Source organism: Pituophis catenifer, unplaced genomic scaffold (assembly GCF_029215685.1).
Source record: "Pituophis catenifer annectens isolate HBS135680 unplaced genomic scaffold, rPitCat1.0.hap2 SCAF_14, whole genome shotgun sequence".
Classification (NCBI taxonomy): domain Eukaryota; kingdom Metazoa; phylum Chordata; class Lepidosauria; order Squamata; family Colubridae; genus Pituophis; species Pituophis catenifer.
In genome coordinates, this window is record NW_027256894.1 from 7,497,975 (window position 1) to 7,520,381 (window position 22,407).

General features: G+C 45.6%; 1 protein-coding gene across 1 annotated transcript in view; it reads left to right on the plus strand.

The window, feature by feature from the left end:
- IGDCC4 (immunoglobulin superfamily DCC subclass member 4) overlaps positions 1-22,407 on the plus strand; it is a 125,521-nt gene that overhangs the window by 87,683 nt on the left and 15,431 nt on the right. The window contains exons 6-13 of the mRNA XM_070953469.1: positions 3,101-3,238; positions 5,680-5,835; positions 8,127-8,537; positions 10,686-10,850; positions 12,650-12,787; positions 15,037-15,207; positions 16,264-16,488; positions 21,949-22,056. Coding sequence (XP_070809570.1) covers positions 3,101-3,238; positions 5,680-5,835; positions 8,127-8,537; positions 10,686-10,850; positions 12,650-12,787; positions 15,037-15,207; positions 16,264-16,488; positions 21,949-22,056 — 1,512 coding nt within the window. The remainder of the gene's footprint in view (positions 1-3,100; positions 3,239-5,679; positions 5,836-8,126; positions 8,538-10,685; positions 10,851-12,649; positions 12,788-15,036; positions 15,208-16,263; positions 16,489-21,948; positions 22,057-22,407) is intronic.

The window sequence follows — 22,407 nt, forward strand, 5'->3', positions numbered from 1 at the left end:
AAAACATGTTTCTGTGGGGCATGACCACAGCAAGCAATTAGATCTGTCAGTTGAAATGAAATTCTGCCAGCAGCAAACTCCGAGCGTCATCTCCAACAGCCAGGCACTCACTCAAGGAACACCTGTCCCTGCTGAGGAAAAGGTGCACATCTATGATATTGTCTCCACTGATTTCCTTGTACAGTGATGGTTAACCGTTTTAGTGCCAAGTGCCCAAAGCACGTGCGCATGCCTGAACCCCCAAAATGTGCACCCCCCTGCACCCCATTTTGGACCTGGAAAGCCTCCTGCACCAACCTGGAAGCCAAAATGGGGCACAAGGGCGCTGCATGAGGCCCCCCATGCCCTGTTATGGGCCTGGAAAGCCTCCTGCACCAATCTGCATGCCCTTGTAGGGAGGGAAGCCTCAGCCCTCTGCTCCTGCCGCCACCAGGGAAGGAGCAGTGTGAGAATCACCAGGGCAAGGGGGCACGCTTCACTCCCTCCCCACCTAAGCGGGCTTCTTGCACGGCCCCAAGCCTCCGTCTGGGAGGGAGGGAAGCCTCAGCTCACTGCTCCTGCCCCAATATGGGTCCTCATTTTACCAATCAACCTTGAGCCGGTCAGGATCAAACTGCTGACAGTGGGCAGAGTTTGACTGCAATACTGCACTCTAACGGTTAGAGTGCAGTATTGCAGTCAAACTCTGCCCACTGTCAGCAGTTCGATCCCAACTGGCTCAAGGTTGACTCAGCCTTCCATCCTTCTGAGATCGGTAAAATGAAGACCCAGATTGTCGGGAGGCAAAATGCTGACATTTTGTAAAGCGCTCAGAAGTGCTGTAAAACACTACGGAGTGGTACGTGAATCTTAAATGCTGTAGTGCTAGTGCTATAAATTTAATTCGGAAATAAAAGCTGGGAATCAGAAAAGATGCTTCCAGACTCCTCCTGATACAGAAGAAGAAGGTATTATCTCTTTAACCTAACCCTACATGGAAGGACCACATCCAGTTTCCCCAGCCCTAGTTTGAGATTCCATGCCCTGCAGTGCATCACAACTTTGTGTGCGGCACATACTATTCATGTTGGCTCTCAGCAACCCTAGTGGGGTCAAAGTTGATGACAGAGTGCTGGATCTCCCTTGGGTTCTTGCTCTCAGCATCTCAAGAGGAAGAGAGAAAACGGATAGAACAAGTAGGCTTGGCGTGAACTTTCTCATCCATTTTCCTGAACAGAAGCTTGACATTGTGTTGAAGCCCCCACCCATCCCCCTTTCCAGCAACCCACAACCTCCCTGGGGATGGATGGATTCGGGCTTTGAGCAGCTGTTCAGGAGAAGAGAAGGGGAAAAAAAGATCCATCTGTGATTTATTTTTTCCTTCTTTCCTGGTTGCTCAGAAAGCGAGAAGGCAGTTAGCCCTTGACGTGAAATGTTTTGCAAATGCTACTGGTTTGGACAGCCGTTCAAGAGAGGCAGTACAGGCTGGGTTTCCATCACATTTTGAGTTTTTTGACTCCCTGTGAAAACCCCAAAAAGGATGACGGGGGTCCCGAGGACAGCCTACTATGGCGAGAGAAATTAAACATTGATTTGTATTAGGAACCCTCCTATTTTATCTCCAAAGGATTTTGCAAGCACGAACCTATTTAATTAGGAACTTAAGCGGTGGAAAATTGGTTGGTGGGGAGAAAATTTAATTACTGAGAGGGGGGGGCTGAGAATTAAATGTGCATTTGTTTCCTCCCCAAACAGTTGTGGATTTGGAGTGTGAATAGGAGGAAGGAATCCAGCCAAGTATTTGTTTAGTTTTTCCTCTTTTAAAAACAAGGGATTGTTTTTGTCCGCTTCCTAAGACTTGTACTTTCTTTGCCTCAAAAAATAAAAACATAAATGCTAGCATTAAAGTTCTTAATGCAAGTTTAAATCAAGTGAGTTGGGTAAAAAATGGCTTAGTTGGTAAAAAGGGAGAGAAACGAATCCTGTTGTGTTTTTTTAACACAAGTTTTTCTGTGACTTTAATATGGTAGATTGTCCTGGCCTTGAGAGGTTTAGGCTAAAAATTCCCAAGGCGAATGAATTGAGGACAGGAGAGAACAGAAGAAGAAAAGAAATTATAGCTGAGTTTTAAGAGTATTTGCTTAAAGTAATCAAAGTTCTTTTTCTTCAAGTTCAGACATTGGAGAAAAATGTTTTGAGTAAAGAAGTCCAAGGATGGAACACCCGGCATCTAAAAACAAGGGTTTTTGTAGCAACCAGAGTCCAAGTTGAATTCATCATGACTGAACTCCTACAAGTGTACCCAACTCTTTGAAATTTCAACTGTGAAAATTTGGGGAAATGTAGTAATTTCAAGAGGGACACAGTGGCTCAGTGGCTAAGACACTGAACTTGTCGAGCAAAAGGTCGACAGTTCAGCAGTTCGAATCCCTAGTGCCATGTAACGGGGTGAGCTCCCGTTCCTTGTCCCAGCTTCTGCCAACCTAGCAGTTCGAAAGCACGTAAAAAATGCAAGTAGAAAAATAGGGACCACTTTTGGTGGGATGGGAACAGCGTTACGTGCACCTTTGGCGTTGAGTCATGTCGGCCACATGACCATGGAGACGTCTTCTTCGGATAGCGCTGGCTCTTTGGCTTTGAAACAGAGATGAGCACCACCCCCTAGAGTCAGGAACGACTAGCACGTATGTGCGAGGGGAACCTTTACCTTTAGTAATTTCACAAGATTTGAGATCATCCCTCCTTTTTATTTTCTCCCACTCTTTCAACTAACTTCTTTCCTTTCTCCCATCTGTGCCCTTCCATCCTTTTCATTTACCCCTAACCTCCTCTTCCTCCCTCCTTTCTTTCTTTCCCCTTCCTCTCTTTCCTTTGTTCCCAAAGTTGAAAACCAGAAAACTTTCACAATGGAAGGAAGCATTTGTAGATGGTGTAGATTTTATAAGAGTGTTAGTCTGTCTAACTATCTAAGAAATTCATTCTCATGCAAAGCTTGAACACTGGACTCAGAAAACTTTTTTTTTTTTTTTTTTTTTTTTTGCTTTTGGTGAATTCCTTCTGATTGAAATATGTGTCTGGGGAATGGAGGGGGAAAACGTAAATCTGAATTTTGTTGCCCTAGGTCCCCAACAACCAACGATGGGTGATGTAGTCATTGTCACCGCACCGGAGAATGCCACCGTGGTAGTTGGAGAGACTGTTGTGATGGAGTGTGTCGCATCGGCAAATCCCACACCTTTCATCTCTTGGATACGGGAAGGTAAATGAAGTTAATTCCCCTTCTGATGCCCATTCCAAGATCTTTTGGTCTTAAAATCTGGTGGTGGTTGTTTTAAATAGACATTGCATTCTAAATGCAATGTCTGTTCTAAAAAACCCAAGGAAGTCGAGTTGCCTCCTGAAAAAGCACCTTTGGGACAACCATGACCTGGATGATTAAGAATCGCTACAGACTTTTAGCTATACAATTTGGAATGAACTCCCTTTGAATGGGGTGCGAGTATGAACGGATTGCCAGAAAAAATTGCAGGCTACAGGAACCATTAGCATCACTCAGGTGACCCTGAGGACACAGATAAACCTCCACGTGCTTCAACTGTTGTGGAATGATGAGGACCAAGCAACATTCCTGGGTTAGCCAGAGACAGTTTTATTGTGCAAGGTTCAGAGGCAGTTTGTACTTGGAGTTTTGAACAAGGAGAGAACTCTGATACAACGGTTTTATACATTTCTAAGACAAAGGATTCAGTGAGATCATATATTTTCCATATATGGTTAACATGAGATCATACATCCAATTTTCCCTATATGGTTACATACATTGGATAATGTGTTCATCTAATTACTTAAAGCATCAATTTTAGCTTATAAAATTATCTTAGGTACACAACTTTTCCTTAAGTGCTCAAAGTTGCTAATGGGAGAGTTACTGCTGCCTTAGGTAGGTTATTGGATTAAGTAACTCTTTGTAACATATAGGTCTTTGTGTCATTCACAGTGAGGTCACTCAGATGTTTTCCATATGGCGGTCCTTTCGTGACATCTAGGTCTCAGAAGATATATTACCACTTAATGGGGTTTAACTGTTTGTTAATGTAATTTCCAACAAGCACTTTCCTCTCTTATAATAAGGTGAATAGAGAGGTTATCTCAGAGTTCATGTATCTAAGCACGTCTTCCCCTTATAATAATGTGAATAGAGAGGGTCCCCCAGAGCCCATATATCTGACTCTGTATGATTCCTTTTTTATTCACATTATTTCTTTTATCTAAATTACAACAACCCTCAAAAAGGACGCAAATGATCAGCTATCTGCAAGGAATATAAATCCTTCCTTTCCTTACTATCCAATCAGAGTTGAAGAAGCTTCTTGGATGAGAAGCAAAACATCTTCAAAGAAAAAGCAGAAAGTCCAGTTGCCTCTTGAAAAAGCACCTTTGGGACATTATAATCTGCAATTGAATATAGAGATATACTACCTTTGTAGTAACAGGAGTGGAGCTACTAAGTCGAGCTTGTCAGTTAAAGTTAAAAAACAGACAAAGCACGAGATTGGTTTGCCTCATTTGATCTGTAAAAGATACAGAATTCCACTTTCTGGATGCCTTTTGATCTACATTCGTCAAGGCTGCTCTCGGATGATTCCCCAGCTTCAAAGGGTCAGGGGGTGAAGGCTGAATCTTTGTACAGATCTGGTGGGAAATCTGACACATGTGTTAGCACTCTGCAGAAATACCACCTCGGTTATGTTTAGGATTAAGAGCTGTGATACAGATCACAGATACCACTTTCAGGGATTGAGCACAGAAACAGAGACAGAAGAGTCTCTGTTTTATAGAAATCTGCCATTTTTTTCTGTAAAAGTGGCATATTATGGCCCAGATCTAACAGCACTCAGTACACCGAGCCGAAAATGGCCAATTGGCGAACTATCTGACCAATGGATGCAACAATGAAAATTAAAATTATATTTTTGCTGAATAGAACAGGCATAGGTAGTGAATAAAGGTACCAAAACAGACTGGCACAGATGACAGTAATAATAAGAAGAATAACATAGGGCCGTGATGGTGAATCTATGGCACGCGTACGACCTGTGGTACGCGCAGCTATATCGGTGGGCACGCAAGCTCAGCTCCCGGCCACCTGATTTTTGGGCCTTCTGGGCCCACTGGAAGTAGGGAAACAGGCTGTTTTTGCCCTCCCCAAGCTCCTAGAAAGGCTCTGGAGTCTGGGGAGAGAGAAAAACAGGCCTACTGGGCCCACCGTGCCATCGCGTGCCAGGAGCGGGGGGGGCAGCGTGGGGAAGCACGCGCATGCGTAGGGCACATAGAATTATGCGTGTGGGCACACATGCGCGTGACCACCCCCCCCCACTCCTGGCACGCGATGGCAAAAAGGTTAGCCATCACTAACATTGCTGTTAGCTTGCAAAATTGCTGGGAGGCAGAGACAGATTTCTTTTTCTTTTCCTCACCAAAAAAGGTAGTTGTGTCTCATAGTCCGGTGCGTCTTATACTCTGAAAAATACGGTAAGTGTCAATGGAATTCAAGAAGGGGTTGGGCTTGGTGCGCTTGTGGGAACGCAACGACTCTAAATTGATGACGCGCTTAATTCCGCCACCCCTCCAGCTCTGCATGTTTTTCTCCTATACTTGGTACTCCACGTAAAAATGTGATGCTTTGCTTTTTCTTTAAAGATGGGAATCCGATTTCAACGGATGTGATTGTGTTAGGACGGACCAACCTCGTGATCCTTTCCGTTCAGCTTCATCATGCAGGCGTCTACGTATGCCGGGCCAACAAACCCCAAACCAGGCAGTTTGTAACAGCCGCAGCTGAGCTCCGAGTCCTTGGTGAGAACACAGAAGACAAGGTTTCTGTGCAGCCGCTAGGTTGCCTTGGTTTTTATTTTGTGGTCCTTCAGGAGGAGGATAGGCTGGTTGCAAACAGTCCTGCAGAACAGATTTCTTCTTTCGCTCACTCCAGATCTTCCAGGAAGGATGGGAGAGAAGTGATTGCCTCCTTAGATTGTCACTTCCTTCTTCTGCCAGAGGAAAGATCCGGCTGTCTTATCAACACTTGCTATGACAGTCAAGAATTTGGCTTTAGGGATTTTAAGCTCTAATTTTAACTAGAATTTTATGAAGGGTGCTTGATTCGTTTAGTGTGTTAAATCGTAAGCCGTGGTTTAATAAGTACAATGGCTGGTTTAGATCTTCAGCTACATAGATGCAGGGGTGGGCTGCTGGGGGTTTGCAGGGGTTCGGGAGAACCTCTAGCTAAGATTCTATGCAGTTCAGAGAACCCCTAAGTCCCACTCCTGGCTGGCCCCACCAACCCCACCCCACCCCTCCCAGGAGTCCCCACGCGACCCATTTTGGATGCAGGTAAGTACAGGGTGCACACGGAAGATCAAGGTGGGTGAAAAATGGGCCTACCAGAAGTTCGAGCCCATTTCCGGCCTCCAGACAGCCACCGGAGCCTGGGGAGGCCATTTTCGCCCTCTCGGAGGCTCGAGGAAAGACTCCGGAGCTTGGGGAGGGCAAAAACGCATTTGACACCCCTGCATTAGAGAAAGAGAAAATGGGGAAAAAACGAAAAACCTTCCTATCTCTGTGAGAATATAGGCAGTCCCTGAATTAGGATTCTTTCTAAATCTGCAACCGTTGTAAATCTGAACCAGTTGCCAAGCACCCAAATTTTGATTACATGGCCGTGGGGGATGCTGTAACAATTGTAAGTGTGAGAAACGGCCATAAGTCACTTTTTTCAGTCTCGTTGCAACTTTGAAAGGTCACTAAATGAACTGTTGTAAATCAAGGTCTACCCGTACCGGTGATGTTTGGGTCTGGTGTACCTTGTCTGGTGTACCTTGTAGGGATGACAGTCTCTCAGTTTTGAAAAAGAGATTTATATTTACCAACAAAGAAATAAAGGGAGACTAGTATAGATCTATTTCAAGCTATTTAGCTCTCATCAGCTAGCCACACTCTTACTTGGATTCAAACCTGGGATGTTTACATATTAGGTAGATGTATTAACCTCTAAGCCACGGGCTCTCCTAGCTTTGTCAGCTATACCAGGGAAGAGATTAAGTGTTTTTTTAATCAGGGCAACCTGATCTACCCAAATATGGGAAAGTGGAAGCAGTATGCTCTGTTCCATATTTGAGTAGACCACGTTGCCCTGATAGAAAAAAAAAACCTTAATATTTCCCCTGGTATAGCTGACAAAGCCAGGAGAACCAGTGGCTTAGAGGTTAATACATCTACCTAATATGCAAGCAGCCTGGGTTTGAATCCCAGAAAGGTATGGTTACCTGAAGAGAGCTACATAGCTTTGAAATAGATCTATACTAGTCTCCTTTTAGTCTCTCTGCCTTTTTTTTTTTTGGACTGGTGAAGTTACTTGGATGAGTAACAAAATGTCTCAGATTAACCAACTTGGTTGGTCCAGTTGGTCCAGTTGCTATGAGTTCACCCAACAACGGTATTTTCAAATTCTCTTCCAGCTTTCATTTTAGTTTCCTTTTTTTAGGTGGCCAAGCTTGTGTGAACTCGCCTCTCGAGTTGCTTTATAGTTGATAGCAGTGGTGAAATCCAAATATTTTTACTACCGGTTCTGTGGGCATGGTGTGTCTTGGTAGGCATGGCTTGGTGGGCATGGCAGGGGAAGGATACTGCAAAATCTCCATTCCCACCCCACTCCAGGGAAAAAATACTGCAAAATCCCCATTCCCACCCCACTCCTGGGGGAAGGATATTGCAAAATCCCCATTCCCTCCCCACTCCTGGGGGAAGGATATTGCAAAATCTCCATTCCCACCCCACTCTGGGGCCAGCCAGAGGTGGTATTTGCCAGTTCTCCGAACTACTCAAAATTTCTGCTACCAGTTCTCCAGAACCTGCTAGGTTTCACCCATGGTTGATAGTGAATAGTAGGTGTCCCTGGAAAAGGAGGTGATTCACTTAACTGAGAAGTGGATTGTGTGAACTTAGGCAGTGTGTCCATCTACCCTTCTTGCCAATTATCCTTGTTTCATCCACCTTCACATATGGCTTCACGCATCTCCTTTTGTTCTTGAAAGTTCCCTCCTCAGCCGGCATGCTCATTTGGTGTTTGTTTGTTTGTTTCAATCTCTTAGCTCCCCCTACAATCTCCCAGGTACCTGAAACCATTTCTCGCACTCGGGCCAGCACTGCCAGGTTTGTCTGCAAAGCAGAAGGAGAGCCGTTGCCCACCGTACACTGGACGAGGAACGGAAAGCTGCTACTGTCTAAAGGGCGGGTTAAAATCCAGGGCAGCGGTACCCTCGTGATCAACCAGATCGGCTTGGACGACGCCGGCTATTACCAGTGTGTGGCTGAAAATCACCTTGGCATGGCCTGTGCTACCGCCAGGCTAGAGGTGATCGTGCGGGAAGGCCTGCCCAGCGCTCCGAAGAGGGTATCGGCAAGTTCTCTCTCCAGCACCACTGTCTTGGTATCCTGGGAACGGCCGGAGTTCAACAGTGAGCAGATTATTGGATTCTCTCTTCATTACCAAAAAGCCTTCGGTGCGTTTCTGGTATCCTAAAGATATGCTCTTTGGGCTAATCCTAATGCAAGAAAATAGGGGAGCGTTAGATTTGTATAATAGGAGTGGTGCGTTGGCCTAGAGGTGGAGCTCTCGCCTCACCATCAGGAAGCTCATGAGTTCGATCCTAGGTAGAGGCAGATATTTCTCTCTCTGGGCACCATGAGAATATATCTGCCGAACAAAACTCCACACTGGAGACAGGAAGGGCATCCGGTCAGTAAAACACTCTGCTAGCTCCATTCAGTTGCCCAGACTCCACCCCGCAAGGGATTATGGGGTTGTTAAACAATGATGATGATTAGCTTTGTATAATAACCTTGTAGGACAAGAAGGAATGAGCGGAAACTAATCAAGGAGAGAACCAACCTAGAACGAAGGAGAAATTTCCTGACAGTGAGAACAATCAATTAATGGTTCCTCCACTGGCTTGCCTACAGGAGTTGTGGGTGCTCCATCACTGGAGGTTTTCAAGAAGAGATTGGAAAACCATGTGTTTGGAATGGTGTAGGCTCTCCTGCTTGAGCAGGAGGTTGAACTAGAAGACCTCCAAGGTCCCTTCCAACTCTCATTATTCTGTTGGTATGTTATCAGAATGAGCTGCTCAGATTAGCTGGCCTCCTTGTGGACTTTCTGTATCTGGTTGGCAACTGGGAAAACAGAACGTTGGACCATATTTTGGCTCAGGCTGATCCACCTTTGGGGTTATTCTCAGGTCCCCCTTATCTCCCCTGTTCTGAATGATGACATTTAAATAAGTATTTATGAGCTCCACTATGTTTCCTAAGCCTCTTCACTAGGGAGGATGCTTTAGAAATGCAATCTTTCAAGTCATTAATGCGGGTTGGAAACCACAAATGTTTAAACACAGGAGAAGGTCCAGGACTTCAAGCACTTAGTTGATTGTTAATTGAATGGATTGATTGGGTGTGTTGGCAGGTAAACAGCTTTTAATGCACTTATTCATCCAAAGTGGAGAGTAACTTTAATCAAAGGAGGAGCAGCTTGTAAGGGACAGAGCTGAGAAGTTATGGACCTTTGGAAGGATTTGTGGGAGGGTGATAAAACATGGAAAGCAAAGCAGTTTTCTTCAAGGTGTGTTGTGGCCCATCAGCGGCCTGTGCAGTTAGTAGCTGATTCCGACAGCAAGGAGGCTGGTGTGGCAGTCGAGTGCAGTTGGCACTCGAGTCGGACAATGAGGAGGCTGGAGAAGATGTGGTGCCAGAGGCAGGGATTCAGCCAGGACCTTCAAAACCTCCAGAAACTCCTATAAGTGAAGAGGAAGAAGAGGAGGAGCCTTTCTCAATGCACGAGCGCGCAGAGCTGCAAAAAGGCAAGAGTGGCTCCTCAGGAGGAGGTCTCCTTGAGAGTAAGGCTTGGGGCTAATTGGCCACTTCCCTAGCCCATTTAAGGAAGGACAACAACTGATGCAATTTGCAGGAAACAACTTCGTTCAAATTCCTTTGCGTCTTGATTACAGAAAACGTTTGATTTGGCTCTTGTTTATCTCTTATCAATTTTCCTGCAAATTGCTTCTGGGCATTCTGCCAACCACAGTAAGATTACGGTTATCTGAAATACTGTGCCTCGGAACAGAGTTATTATTCTTTGAATTCTTGTTGGCTGTTAATGAAGTTAAATTAACAGCCCTTGTTCAGAAAAGATGAATTAATTGTACTTGTGTTCAAACAACTACTAAGAAAGCTCATTAGTAGTCTTTAATTAGTAAATTAAGGTTTGTATGGACTTTGTGTGTGCTCCGTTCTTTGGGGTCCGTAGCTGGGGAAGAACAAGGTGGGTCCTTGTATCCATTTCCATATGGGGAGGACAATGAGGAGTAGCCAGCAGTGGTGGGATTCAAATTTTTTTTACTACCGGTTCTGTGGGCGTGTCTTGGTGGGCGTGGCATGTCTTGCTGGGCGTGGCAGGGGAAGGATACTGTAAAATCTCCATTCCCTCCCCACTCTAGGGGAAGGTTACTGCAAAATCCCCATTTCCTCCCAATCAGCTGGGCTTGTGCAGGGCCTTTTTGTAAGCATCTCACAAGCAACTAGTTTAAAGAAAGAACAAAACTTTCTTCTTTTTCTTCTTCTTTTTTCTGTCTGACAGCGTTGTGTACCTTCTCTAGGTGCTGACAACGTGGAATACCAGTTTGCGGTGAATAACGACACCACTGAGTTTTCGGTGAAAGACTTGGAGCCCAACACCAATTATATCTTCTACGTGGTGGCCTACTCCCAGCTCGGAGCTAGCCGGACCTCCTCATCTATAAATGTGAAGACCTTGGAGGATGGTTTGTAGAATAGAAACTGAGAAGATCTGCCCTTGGGGCCACCTGAAACGGGGGGTGTAAATAATCCAGGGTTTTACCTGGTCAGGATGTGACAGGTTTCCATGAGGTGCCCAACTAGGTTGAAACGGGACTAGGTGAATTGTGGTTGGGACAATTGAGTGAATTATTTATTTATTAGACTTATTTGCCACCCATCTCAGCTAGAGGCAACTCTGGGCAGCTTATAAACGTTCAAAACCAAAATCCCAAAGATGTTTTTTAAAAGGCAACCGGACTTTGTTTTTCCTTGAAGCCGTTTCGCTTCTCATCCAAGAAGCTTCTTCAGTTCTGACCGAATGGCGGCGGATGGAAGGATTGATATTAACTGCAAGAAATATAAATCCTTCCATCCTCCACCATTCAGTCAGAACTGAAGAAGCTTCTTGGATGAGAAGTGAAATATCTTAAAGCAAAAACAAAGGAAGTCCAGTTGCTTTTTGAAAAAGCCCCTTTGGGACAACCATGACCATTTTGGCTATCATTTGTTCTCTGAAGGCAACAGTTGTGCTGTGTTACACCATCTTTAGAGTCGAGCTTGTCAAGTGAACTCAAGCATCTCATGACTTGAATGGTTGATTGACTCCCATTTGGGAGCGAACCAACTAAATGAGATGAATTTGAAGATCATTTTTGTAAATCCAAGACATGTCTAAGAGTCGACAGTTGGAGACTCAACAAGTTAAAAGGCAAATAAAGAGACAATTGATAGTACAGTTCATACTCAGGCCTAGAACTTCTTGATATGTTTGCGTGTGAGAAGGGGACGTATGTGGGATATGTGATTCCTGTAATTATTACATCTCTTTGTATGCAGATCATCAGAAATCAGGAACATAGTCCCAATTGGTTGGGATTTTAGAACTCGGCTCCTTTTTTTTGAAGGATAGTTTCACATCTTAGAGTGGTACAGTGGCCTAGAGATAGAGCTCTCGCCTCACAATCAAGAGGCTGTGAGTTCGATCCTAGATAGAGGCAGATATTTCTCTCTCTGGGCACGATGAGAATATATCTGCTGAATAAAACTCTGCGTTGGCAACAGGAAAGGCATCCGGCCAGTAAGCACTCAGCTCCATTCAGTTGCCCAGACTCCACCCCGTAAGGGATTATGGGGTGGTTAAAAGAAGATGATGATGATAGTTTCACATCGTAATTGTGTACTCTAAAAAAATGTGTTGTATTTTATCCTCTCCAAAAATGTAACAAATATGTGGAATGGACATGATAGAGAACCAATTGTCAGGTTTCGATGTCATCTCAAATAAATTGCACCCCCAGACAATTAATCTTTGCTGAAATATTCCATTTATTAAGAACAACAATCTGCTACCAACTGTGCGTAGCCAATACTAAGCCTTTGACCCCCAAAACCTTCCCTTTCCGTTCCCCAATTCTCATCTTCTTATTGGCCATCTTCCAAATCAATCTTCCCAGCTCCAGCCTCCAACCCCAGGAATGTCCCCCTCCCATCCCATCTCCTCGGAGACATTATCTACAGAGAAAATAACTAGGTGAGAAGTCAAGCCTCTTCTCCGTCTCTTTATGGCAGCATTTGAATGCTGACATCAGTTGTGTCATCTAACTAGTGCAGGCAAGGAAACTATCCAGAATTCTTTAATCTGCCAGAGAAATTAGGCTAACCAGGGAACATATCCCTGGATGGACACAGCCCTCCAAGTTGAAATATATCTTCTCAGCCAGAATCGCTGTAACTCTGATGGTCCTTTTGAGGTGGCATGATCTCTTTTATTGCTCTCTTCCAGTTCCTGGTGGAGCCCCTCAGATTTCCCTGTCCAGTATAACTCCGACTGACATCAAGGCGACATGGCAGCCTCTCCCTTCAGAAGTGAGCAACGGAAAGATCGTCAAGTACAAAATTGAGTATGCTTCTCTCAAGGAAGGTGAGAAAGAGGAGGTCTGAGGGCCTTATGATATAGAATGGTTGGTTATTGACACTCTAGAACATTCCAAACTTGGCAACTTTAAGACTTGTGGACTTCAACTCCCAGAGTCCCCCAGCCAGCTCTGCTAAAGTCCACAAGTCTTAAAGTTGCCAAGTTTGGAGACCCCCATTCTCCAAACTTGTTTGAAAAGATTGTTTTTCAAAGTGTGGTCCAGGGACTCCCTGGGTTCCTCAAGACCCCCCTCAGGACCTGTGAAATCAAAATTATTTGCCATGCTATGTCACAGTATAATTCAATGTTTTTAATACATTAAATACTGATCAGTATAACCCATACAAACAAAATGATGGAATCCTACCTATTTTTTTAAAAGTGGGAAGGGAAGAAAAAAAGTTTAAGAAGCACTGCTCTGGAACAATCCCTTCTTCCCGGTGTCCACAATCAAAAAAGGGATCAAAAGGGATCAAAGAAATCAGTGGGGCAATCACAATGGTGTGAGTAAAGCCTTGACGATTTCATACATTTGTTCCAGGGGTGAAATGCTACCGGTTCGCACTGGTTCGGGAGAACCGGTAGTAAAAAAAGGCTACCAGTTTGTCTGAACTGGTATTTCCGACAATCAGCTGTGCCGCGTGATTTATATTCGCTAGACAGCTGTTCCTCCCCATTCACTGTTCTACTTACCTTATTAAGCCTTCTTTTTCCACGCAAAGCGTGCATTTGGCGCACATTGCGCATGCGCGGGCAGCATGCTTTTGGTATGCAGTGTGCATGCACCATGCAGCGCGTGTTTGGCATGCACCATGCATGCGCAGGCAGCAAACTGGTGGCAATCCACCGAGGATTTCACTATTGGTTTGTGCCTTCAGTATCACCATCATAGCTGCCATCTTCACCCTGAATCCACAAAGACTGGATTAAAGTGATTGAGGTTTGAAGAATGAGTGGATTCCAGAGTGTTGAGATGTCAACATTTAGATGTGCTTCACTTGAAGCTTCTTTATGTCTGGGGTTGTACTTTAGGGATAAATCAGTCCATTGCCTTAAGATGCAGGGTGGATTCAACCAGGGGTCCCCAACCTGTGGCATCACAGCCAAATACCAGTCCATGGATCTATTCTCAACCAGGTCACTTGAATGGCCGGCTGGTGCATCCGTGCACACAGCCCCACTGGTGCGAGCATTGCAGATGCTCATGGCCCCACTTGCACAAGCAACAAGTGCTCACACATGTGCCCCTCCCACTAAACCATCCCTTCTTTCCCCCCTCCCACCCACCCACCCTCGCTCCGGGCCATCAACCTGGAAAGGTTGGGGAACTCTGGATTAGACAGATGAAGTGTGAGTTTAAGAATTCAAGGTTCAATCTATTTCAGGGGTGTCAAAGTCAAGGCCCGGGGGCCAGATCCGACCCATGGGGTGCTTAGATCTGGCCCGCAGGGCCACCCTGGAAATAGCAAAGAACCAACCTGCGGTGCCTCTGCCAGCGAAAACGGAGTTCAGGAGGGCCATGTGTGACCCTCCCGAGCTCCGTTTTCACTGGCAGAGGGTTGCAGGAAGCTGTCACAGCCGAAAACGGGGCTGGGGAGTCTGTTTTTGCTGGCAGTGTAATGATTGCCTCTCCTTAACTTAAGAAAGTAAAGACTTTTGAAATGTGATAGTTCAAAAGAATCCTTTTATTAAGTAGAAGTGATAGCAACCCAATTAAAGCAAGATCTGAATACCCTTAGGCAAGACAAGTAGGATTAGAGTGATAGAGACCCCTCCCTTTAAATCAGAATGCAGATTTTAGCCAATACACAAGTGTGAAGATATTTTCTTTACTAGTTTCCCTGAGAACCCAAACAAACATGCATTCCCACTGTTATCCTTTAAAGTGAAACAATCCACATGGCTATCATAAACATTCCTCCACGTAAAGAGGATCTCAGGGCTCTTTGGCACCAGGATATAGGGTATAAAATATCTGTTGACACAGGCAATGCTAGTAAATCAAATCCAAGTCTCCCCCTTCTCCCAGCTGACTGGCAGTATCACTTTTAGGGATCTGACAGGCAGAGCGCTCGGGCTGCCACAGGAGCCCCCAATACGAATGACATTGAGCTGGCCACACTCACCCTGGCCCCTGAGGTCAAACACAACCCTGATGCGGCTCTCAATGAAATCGAGTTTGACACCCTTGATCTATTTCATACGCCCTTTTTTCATTACATCAATAATCTTTGCGCTCGTTTTCTCCTTCTCAGACCTGATTTCTTCAACGGAGCTCAGTGGGAATGAAACCCAGCTGGTGCTTTACGGGTTGCAGCCAAACAAAATCTATAAAGTTCGAATTGCAGCAAGCACCAGTGCGGGTTATGGGGCTCCATCAGAATGGACTCAGCACCGCACTCCAGATCGGGACAACCAAACCCATGGTGAGCGGCCCTCTTGTTTTACCTCAGAATCCTTCCGAGTTTGACCCAGCAGTGTCAACAGAAATAAGAGATGGACCTGGCTCTCAAGTTGTCTGCAGGGTTGGAAGCAAAGGGGAGCAATTTGGACCGAAGCAGTGACTCCGTTAAGAGAACGGTGTTTTCAGTAGAAGAAGGGGGAAATATGAAATGGATCAGGACAGTGGTGGGTTCCTCCCGGTTCGGCCCGGTTCGGCCGAGCCGGTAGCGGTGACAATATGTAGAAACACGTAGAAAAAACGAGGTATACAAAAATTATCACCACGTCAGTTAATACTTAGTTGGATAACCTTCAGCCTGAATTGCAGCCTTTCAGTGTCTTCCCATGGAGTGAACCAAGCCTTTTAGTTCTGCAGCTGTTATCATGTGAAACCAAGATTGAATGATGGCTTCTATTAACTGGGTTTTATTACTGGATCATTTCTGACTAACAAGTTTCTTTAGTTGGCTCCATAGATTTTCAGTTGGGTTAAGGTCTGGGCCAGAGGTGAAATCCAGCAGGTTCTGACAGGTTCTGGAGAACTGGTAGCGGAAATTTTGAGTAGTTTGGAGAACCGGCAAATGCCACCTCTGGTTGGCCCCAGAGTGTGGTGGGAATGGAGATTTTGCAATATCCTTCCCCCAGGAGTGGGGAGGGAATGGAGATTTTGCAATATCCTTCTCCCTGGAGTGGGGTGGGAATGGAGATTTTGCAGTATCCTTCCCATGCCACGCCCACCAAGCCATGCCCACAGAACCGGTAGTAAAAAAAATTGGATTTCACTACTGGTCTGGGCTATTCCCAGGCCATTCCAGCAGTGGAATAGGATTATCTTGAAACTCCAAAAAAAAAAAAAAATAAGTGGTGTTATTAGCCATCAAACCTCAAAAATACACTTTTCCCAAAGGGTTTCCACAATTTTGGCCACTACTGTGGGCAAATTTAAGAAGGAAAGGATAGGGAAACGTTATGGAGATGTAGATGAATTTGAGACTACTTCTCATTGTGTCTCATGACTCTGCTCTCCCTTTTTTTCCTAGTTCTCTCTGCCCCAACTGAGTTGATGGTCCAAGCCAAAATGGAGTCGCTGTTGGTAAGCTGGCAGCCTCCACCCAACCACGGACAAATTTCAGGCTACAAGCTGTATTATCGGGAAATACCCACTGAGGAGTCAAGCAGGGAGATCCCTTCGGAAGGCCGTCTTCGGGATGTCGGACCCGTAAAACTGAAGAAGAAAGTGAAACAACACGAGCTGAGACAATTAGGTAGGTAAGCTTTCTGGAAGAGCGCTCTACGACGGCGGATGGGCCATTCGCTGAAAAGGGATCAAAATGAACTGGTGATTTTCGGATTGATCGGTTTCGGTCTGTTTATGAGGAGAAGAGATCCTTGACTTACGCAATTGAGGCCAGAATGTATGTTGCCGAGTGAGAAATGTGTTAATTGAGTTTTGCTCCATTTTACGACTTTTCTTGCCAGATCCAAAATTGCCTTTTGGAACAATTCAAAACAATTCGGAATAGAGCTCGGAAGGGACCTTGGAGGTCTTCTAGTCCAACCCTTGCTCAAGCAGGAGACCCTAGACCAGTGTTTCTCAACCTTGGTAGCTTGAAGATGGGTGGACTTCAACTCCCAGAATCCCCCAGCCAGCGCTGCTGGCTGGGGGTTTCTGGGAGTTGAAGTCCACCCATCTTCAAGCTTCCAAAGTTGAGAAACACTGCCCTAGACCATTTCAGATAGATGGATGTCCGGTCTTTTCTTTTAAAAAAAAACCCTCCAGTTGATGAAGCCCCTACGATTTCTGAAGGCAAGATGTTCCACTAGTTAATTATCCTCACTGTTAGGAAGTTTCTCCTTAATTCCAGGTTGTTTCTCTCCTTGATTAATTTCCATCCATTGCCTTCAGGTGCTTTAGAAACTAAGTTGACTCCCTCTTCTTTATGGCAGCCCCTCAAATACTGGAACACTGCTATCATGTCCCCCACCCCTAGTCCTTCTTTTCTCTAGACTAGCCATACCCAATTCCTGCAACCGTTCTTCATATGTTTTAGCCTCTGGGCCTTTAATCATTCTAGTTGCTCTTCTCTACACTTTGTATGAATGAATGAATGAATGAATGAATCAATGAATCAATGAGCAAGCAAGCAAGAAACCAACCTTGGTGCCGCAGCGGACTAAAGTGCTGTTAAGTAGCACTTAGCTGCCAGCTGCCTGCAATTACTGCAAGTTCAAATCTCACCAGGCTCAAGGTTGACTCAGCCTTCCATCCTTCCAAGGTAGGTAAAATGAGGACCCGGATTGTGGGGGCAATAAGCTGACTTTGTATAAAAAAAGAATACCGCTTAGGGGGGGCCAAAAGCCCTACTGAGCAGGTATATATAAAAGTATGACGGCTATTGCTTAACGCATTGTAAGCCACCCCGAGTCTCCGGAGAAGGGCGGCATATAAATCAAACTAATAAATAAATAAATTAAATAAATAACCAACCAACCACCTGTAGGGACCCAAGGGGTGGGATTTTCATCATATCAGGGCACACATTTTAATAGTCACAGTAACAGAGTTAGAGGGGACCTTGGAGGTCATCTAGTCCAACCCCCTGCTCACTCAGGAGACCTATACTAGGGATTCAAAACCGCCGAACTGCCGAACTTTCTGATCAACAAGCTCAGTGTCTTAGCCACTGAGCCACCTAGCCAGGCTAAATCCTTTTATTCCTTGCGTGGAGGAAAATTTTAGGATTTATCTTTTTTAATTTAACCCTCTGGACAGTTCTGGATCTCCCTCTCGGCCCTTCCCCAAAAGACACACCATCCCCCCGCTGCCCATTTCTCCCTTTGTCCTTCCGTTCTTGCGGCTGCCAACCTTATTTTAGAGCCCACAAAAAAACCGTCTCTCGATCCGCAGAGCCAGCAGAGAAGAGCTGTTTAAACACGATTTCTCTTCCAGATGCAAATGTGGCTGGACCTTTTGATCCTCCTACTCCATCTTTTGCTTTTTTTTCTTTTTTTTTCCTGGTAGGGAAGGCGAGCTGGAAGCCAGCCGCCCGCCTGCCCCCCCCCCCTCGCCCCCGTCCACCCTGCCCACAATATAGTCAAAGCAAGAGGGATGCCCTTGGCAGCGCTCAAAGAGGGCGTTTGCAGGCTGCTTTGTGGAACTGAAAAAGAGTTGGCACCATTCAACCACAGGCAGTGAATAGAGCCATCCTTAATTAGCAAGGCTTCATTGGGGAAGCTAATGAGGAGACGTAGAGGGGAAGATCATTTGGGAAGGAGCGGCCGGGTGCTCCAAAAGAGAATTGCCCCATTTTCTTTCTATTTGTAAACTCTGAGCCATTCCACCCCGTCCTGAATAAGTACATTCGTAAAAGAGAGAGAGAGAGAGAGAGAGGGAGGGAGGGAGGAAGGGAAGGGAAGGGAAGGGGAGGGGAGGGGAGGGGAGGGGAGAGAGGAGAGGAGAGGAGAGGAGAGGAGAGGAGAGGAGAGGAGAGGAGAGGAGAGGAGAGGAGAAGAGAAGAGAAGAGAAGAGAAGAGAAGAGAAGAGAAGAGAAGAGAAGAGAAGAGAAGAGAAGAGAAGAGAAGAGAAGAGAAGAAGAGAAAATAAAAAGGAGGGGAAATCGAGTTATGGGACAGTTTTTAAAGAATATTCAACAAGGCAGCGAAAAAGAGAGAAGAGAAGAGCCAGCCAAAGGCAGAAACGGCCTGTCTTTTGGCTGTCCATTGCAAGAATCGGCCCGAGCTGGCAGTTGCCAGATCCACCCCCCTCCGTTCACTTGCCAAGCTCCTTTTGAACTGGCCTGGGGAGGGGAAGTTGCCTTGGGCAGCCTGCAGCAGTGCACCAGCCTCGTGCAATTATTTAATTGGATTAAGAAAGTGGGGGGAAAAAAAGAAAGAAAAAAAAGCTTGCCCCATTTCTACGTTGGCAGCAGGCAATCGAGCCGTTTCAATGACCTACTTCGGGCTCTCTGCTTTTGGAGGAGAGCGTGGGGTGGCCTTTCGCACCATTGACCCACAATTAGGGAACACCAACTCACTTCCCATTGAGGCAGGGCTGGGCTGCTGGGGGTTCGCAAGGGTTCGGGAGAACCTCTAGCTAAGATTCTGTGCAGTTTGAAAAACCCTCGAATCCCATTCCTGGATGGCCCCGCTCCGCTCCGCCCCGCCCACCCCTCCCAGGAGTCTCCACGCGGCCTGTTTTGGATGCAGGTAAGTGCGCGTGTGGAGGCTCAGGGAGGGTGAAAAACGGGCCTACTGGAAGTCCAGGAAGGCCGTTTCTAGCCTCCAGAGGGCCTCTGGAACCTGGGGAGGCTGTTTTCGCCCTCCTGGAGGCTCAAGAAAAGCCTCCAGAGCCCGGGGAGGGCAAAAATGCCCCCCACCTTGGTGCAGGAAGCTGACTAGGACATGCCCACCATGGCCACGCCCACCCAGCAACTGGGCAGAGAACCCCGTGCTAAAATTTTTGAAGCCCATCCCTGAGTAGCCCTCTCTCAACAGAGAGAGTAGAGTACGATACTGCCTATCTCCTGTCTACAACACAGTCCTTTCTGCAGTTCGGAGAAGGTTCTGCACCCATTTGCACTCTGATTCAGGTGGCCCTGAGGGCACAGATAAATCCCCAAGTGGCCTCAAGAGCTCTCAGAGAGACTGCTAACGACCAGAGGACTGCAAAGAAACTTGATCTTTCCGTCCCCATCACCACCCTGCCAGAACCAATGAAGCTTTTTGGATGAGAAGCGAAACATCTTCATGGGGGAAAAAAAATCAAAGGAAGTCTAGTTGCCTTTTGAAAAAGCACCTTTGAGACAACCATAAGCTGGATAACTGAGAATCTCCGTAGGCATTTTAAGAATAGGTGTAGAGGTAGTCCTCGACTTATGACCACAATCGACCGCACAATTTATGCGATTAAGTGAAACCTTTGTTAAGTGAAGTTTTGCCCCGTTTAATGAACTTTCTTGCCACAGTTAAGTAAATTGTTGCAGTTGATAAGTTAGTAACCTGGTTGTTAAGTGAATCTGGCTTCCCCGTTGACTTTGCTTATCAAAAGGTCGCAAAAGGGGATCACAAAACCTTGGGTCACAAGTATGAACCAGTTGCCCAGCATCTAAATTTTGATCACCTGATCACAGGGATGCTACAAAGGTTGTAACTGTGAAAAAGGGTCATAGGCCACTTTTGTCAGTGCCGTCGTAACTTTGAACGGTCAGTAAATGACCGTCGTAAGTGGAAAATTATCTGTCCTTGGTTTTCCTGCATATAGCAAAAGGCCGGTGATACTTCAGGTCTCTACCAACTCCACTTTTCTATGTTTTTATGACTTGGCTGAGTAGGGAATCTACTCAGGGGTGGATTCTAAAAATTTTTACTACCAGTTCTATGGGTGTGGCTTATTTTCTGGGCGTGGTTTGAGGGTCATGTGACAAGCAATTCTTTAGGATTTAGCAGAAGTACTTTTTTTATTTATTTATTTTTTTAAAATTTTGATTTATATGCCGCCCTTCTCCGGAGACTCAGGGCGGCTTACAATGCGTTAAGCAATAGCCTTCATACTTTTGTATATTTATACAAAGTCAGTTTATTGCCCCCACAAACCGGGTCCTCATTTTACCCACCTTAGAAAGGATGGAAGGCTGAGTCAACCTTGAGCCTGGTAAGATTCGAACCTGCAGAAATTGCAGGCAGCTGTGTTAATAACAGGGTGCATTAAACCACTGTACTACCAAGGCTCTGGTCTACCAGGCTTTTAACTGCTTGCAGAGCCATACCGGTCTACCCGTTTGTTTTTGGAGCGCACTGGTCTATCACCACGCTGCCTTTTACTGCTGATCAGCTGTAGGGCGGCCCTTTGAAGCACTAAGGCAAGAGTTTAAACAATTTTTTGCCACTCTGCCACCACCGAGAGCATCGGAAACCACTTTCAGGCAGCTTGGCCTCAATTGCTAATCTACCACCACCGAGCGGTTTACAAGGAGTGGATCAGTTCTAGCCGATTCGTTTGGAGGCTTCTTGGCTTCTCAATTTAAAGCTACAGTGTCTTGGTTTTTTTTTTTCCTCTTCTTTGTCAAGTGAGCCCTGATTTTTTTCCTTCTAGACGATCAGCTGGGATGCAGGAGGCAGCAAATAGATTGGGGACGGGGCCAGGCAGAGGTGGTATTTACCGGTTCTCCTCAAAACTACTCAAAATTTCCACTACCGGTTCGCAAGAACCGGGGAGAACCAGTAGCAACCCACCACTGAATCTGCTACCATCAAAATTTAGGTGAAACTGGGATAGTTTTGGGACATCAGATTTTTTTTTTTTTTTGCTTTTAATTTATATGCCGCCCTTCTCCGGAGACTCAGGGCGGCTTACAATGCATTAAGCAATAGCCTTCATCCTTTTGTATATTTATACAAAGTCATTTTATTGCCCCCACAATCTGGGTTCTCATTTTACCTACCTTTGAAAGGATGGAAGGCTGAGTCAATCTTGAGCCTGGTGAGATTTGAACTTGCAGTAATTGCAAGCAGCAGATGTTAATAACAGTGCTTTAGTCCACTGTACTACAGGCTCTTGTCCAAATCAAACTACCATTTCCCAGGTTCCAGATCTGATGCACTTTTGTCATTTCTAACAAGCAGGGTGGCAGAACGCCAGAGTTCAGCTAAACTAAAAAAAAATTTCTGGCTTTTGCCTCTTTTTGGCATTTTGTTTAGTAATCACATCTCTGTTTTACTCTGTCCAGTTCCTGGACAGCTTTATGAAATCAGGCTGGTAGCTTTCAACAAGCATGAAGAGGGCTATGCAGCCGTGTGGAAAGGCAGGACGGAGCGAGCGCCTGTCACCGCAGCTGGTAGGTATCTTCTCTTTTAACTGTTGAATTATTATTTTTTTGTTAAAAAAATTGCAACTGCTTCAAACATAAGCTTAACATGGGGTTATTAGTAGTAATTATTAGTAGTTATTAACCTTATTGTTATTAGCAGTAATTCTCAATTTACAACCACAATTGAGCCCCAAATTCAGCTTGCTACATGAGAAATTTGTTAAGTGAGTTTTGCCCCGTTTCACGACTTTTCTCGCCACGTTCCTTAAGTGAATCCCTGCAGTTCTTCAATGGGTAACACGGTTGTTAAGTGAATCTGGCTTCCCCCATTGACTTTGCTTGTCAGAGGGTCGCAAAAGGGGGATCACGTGACCCCGG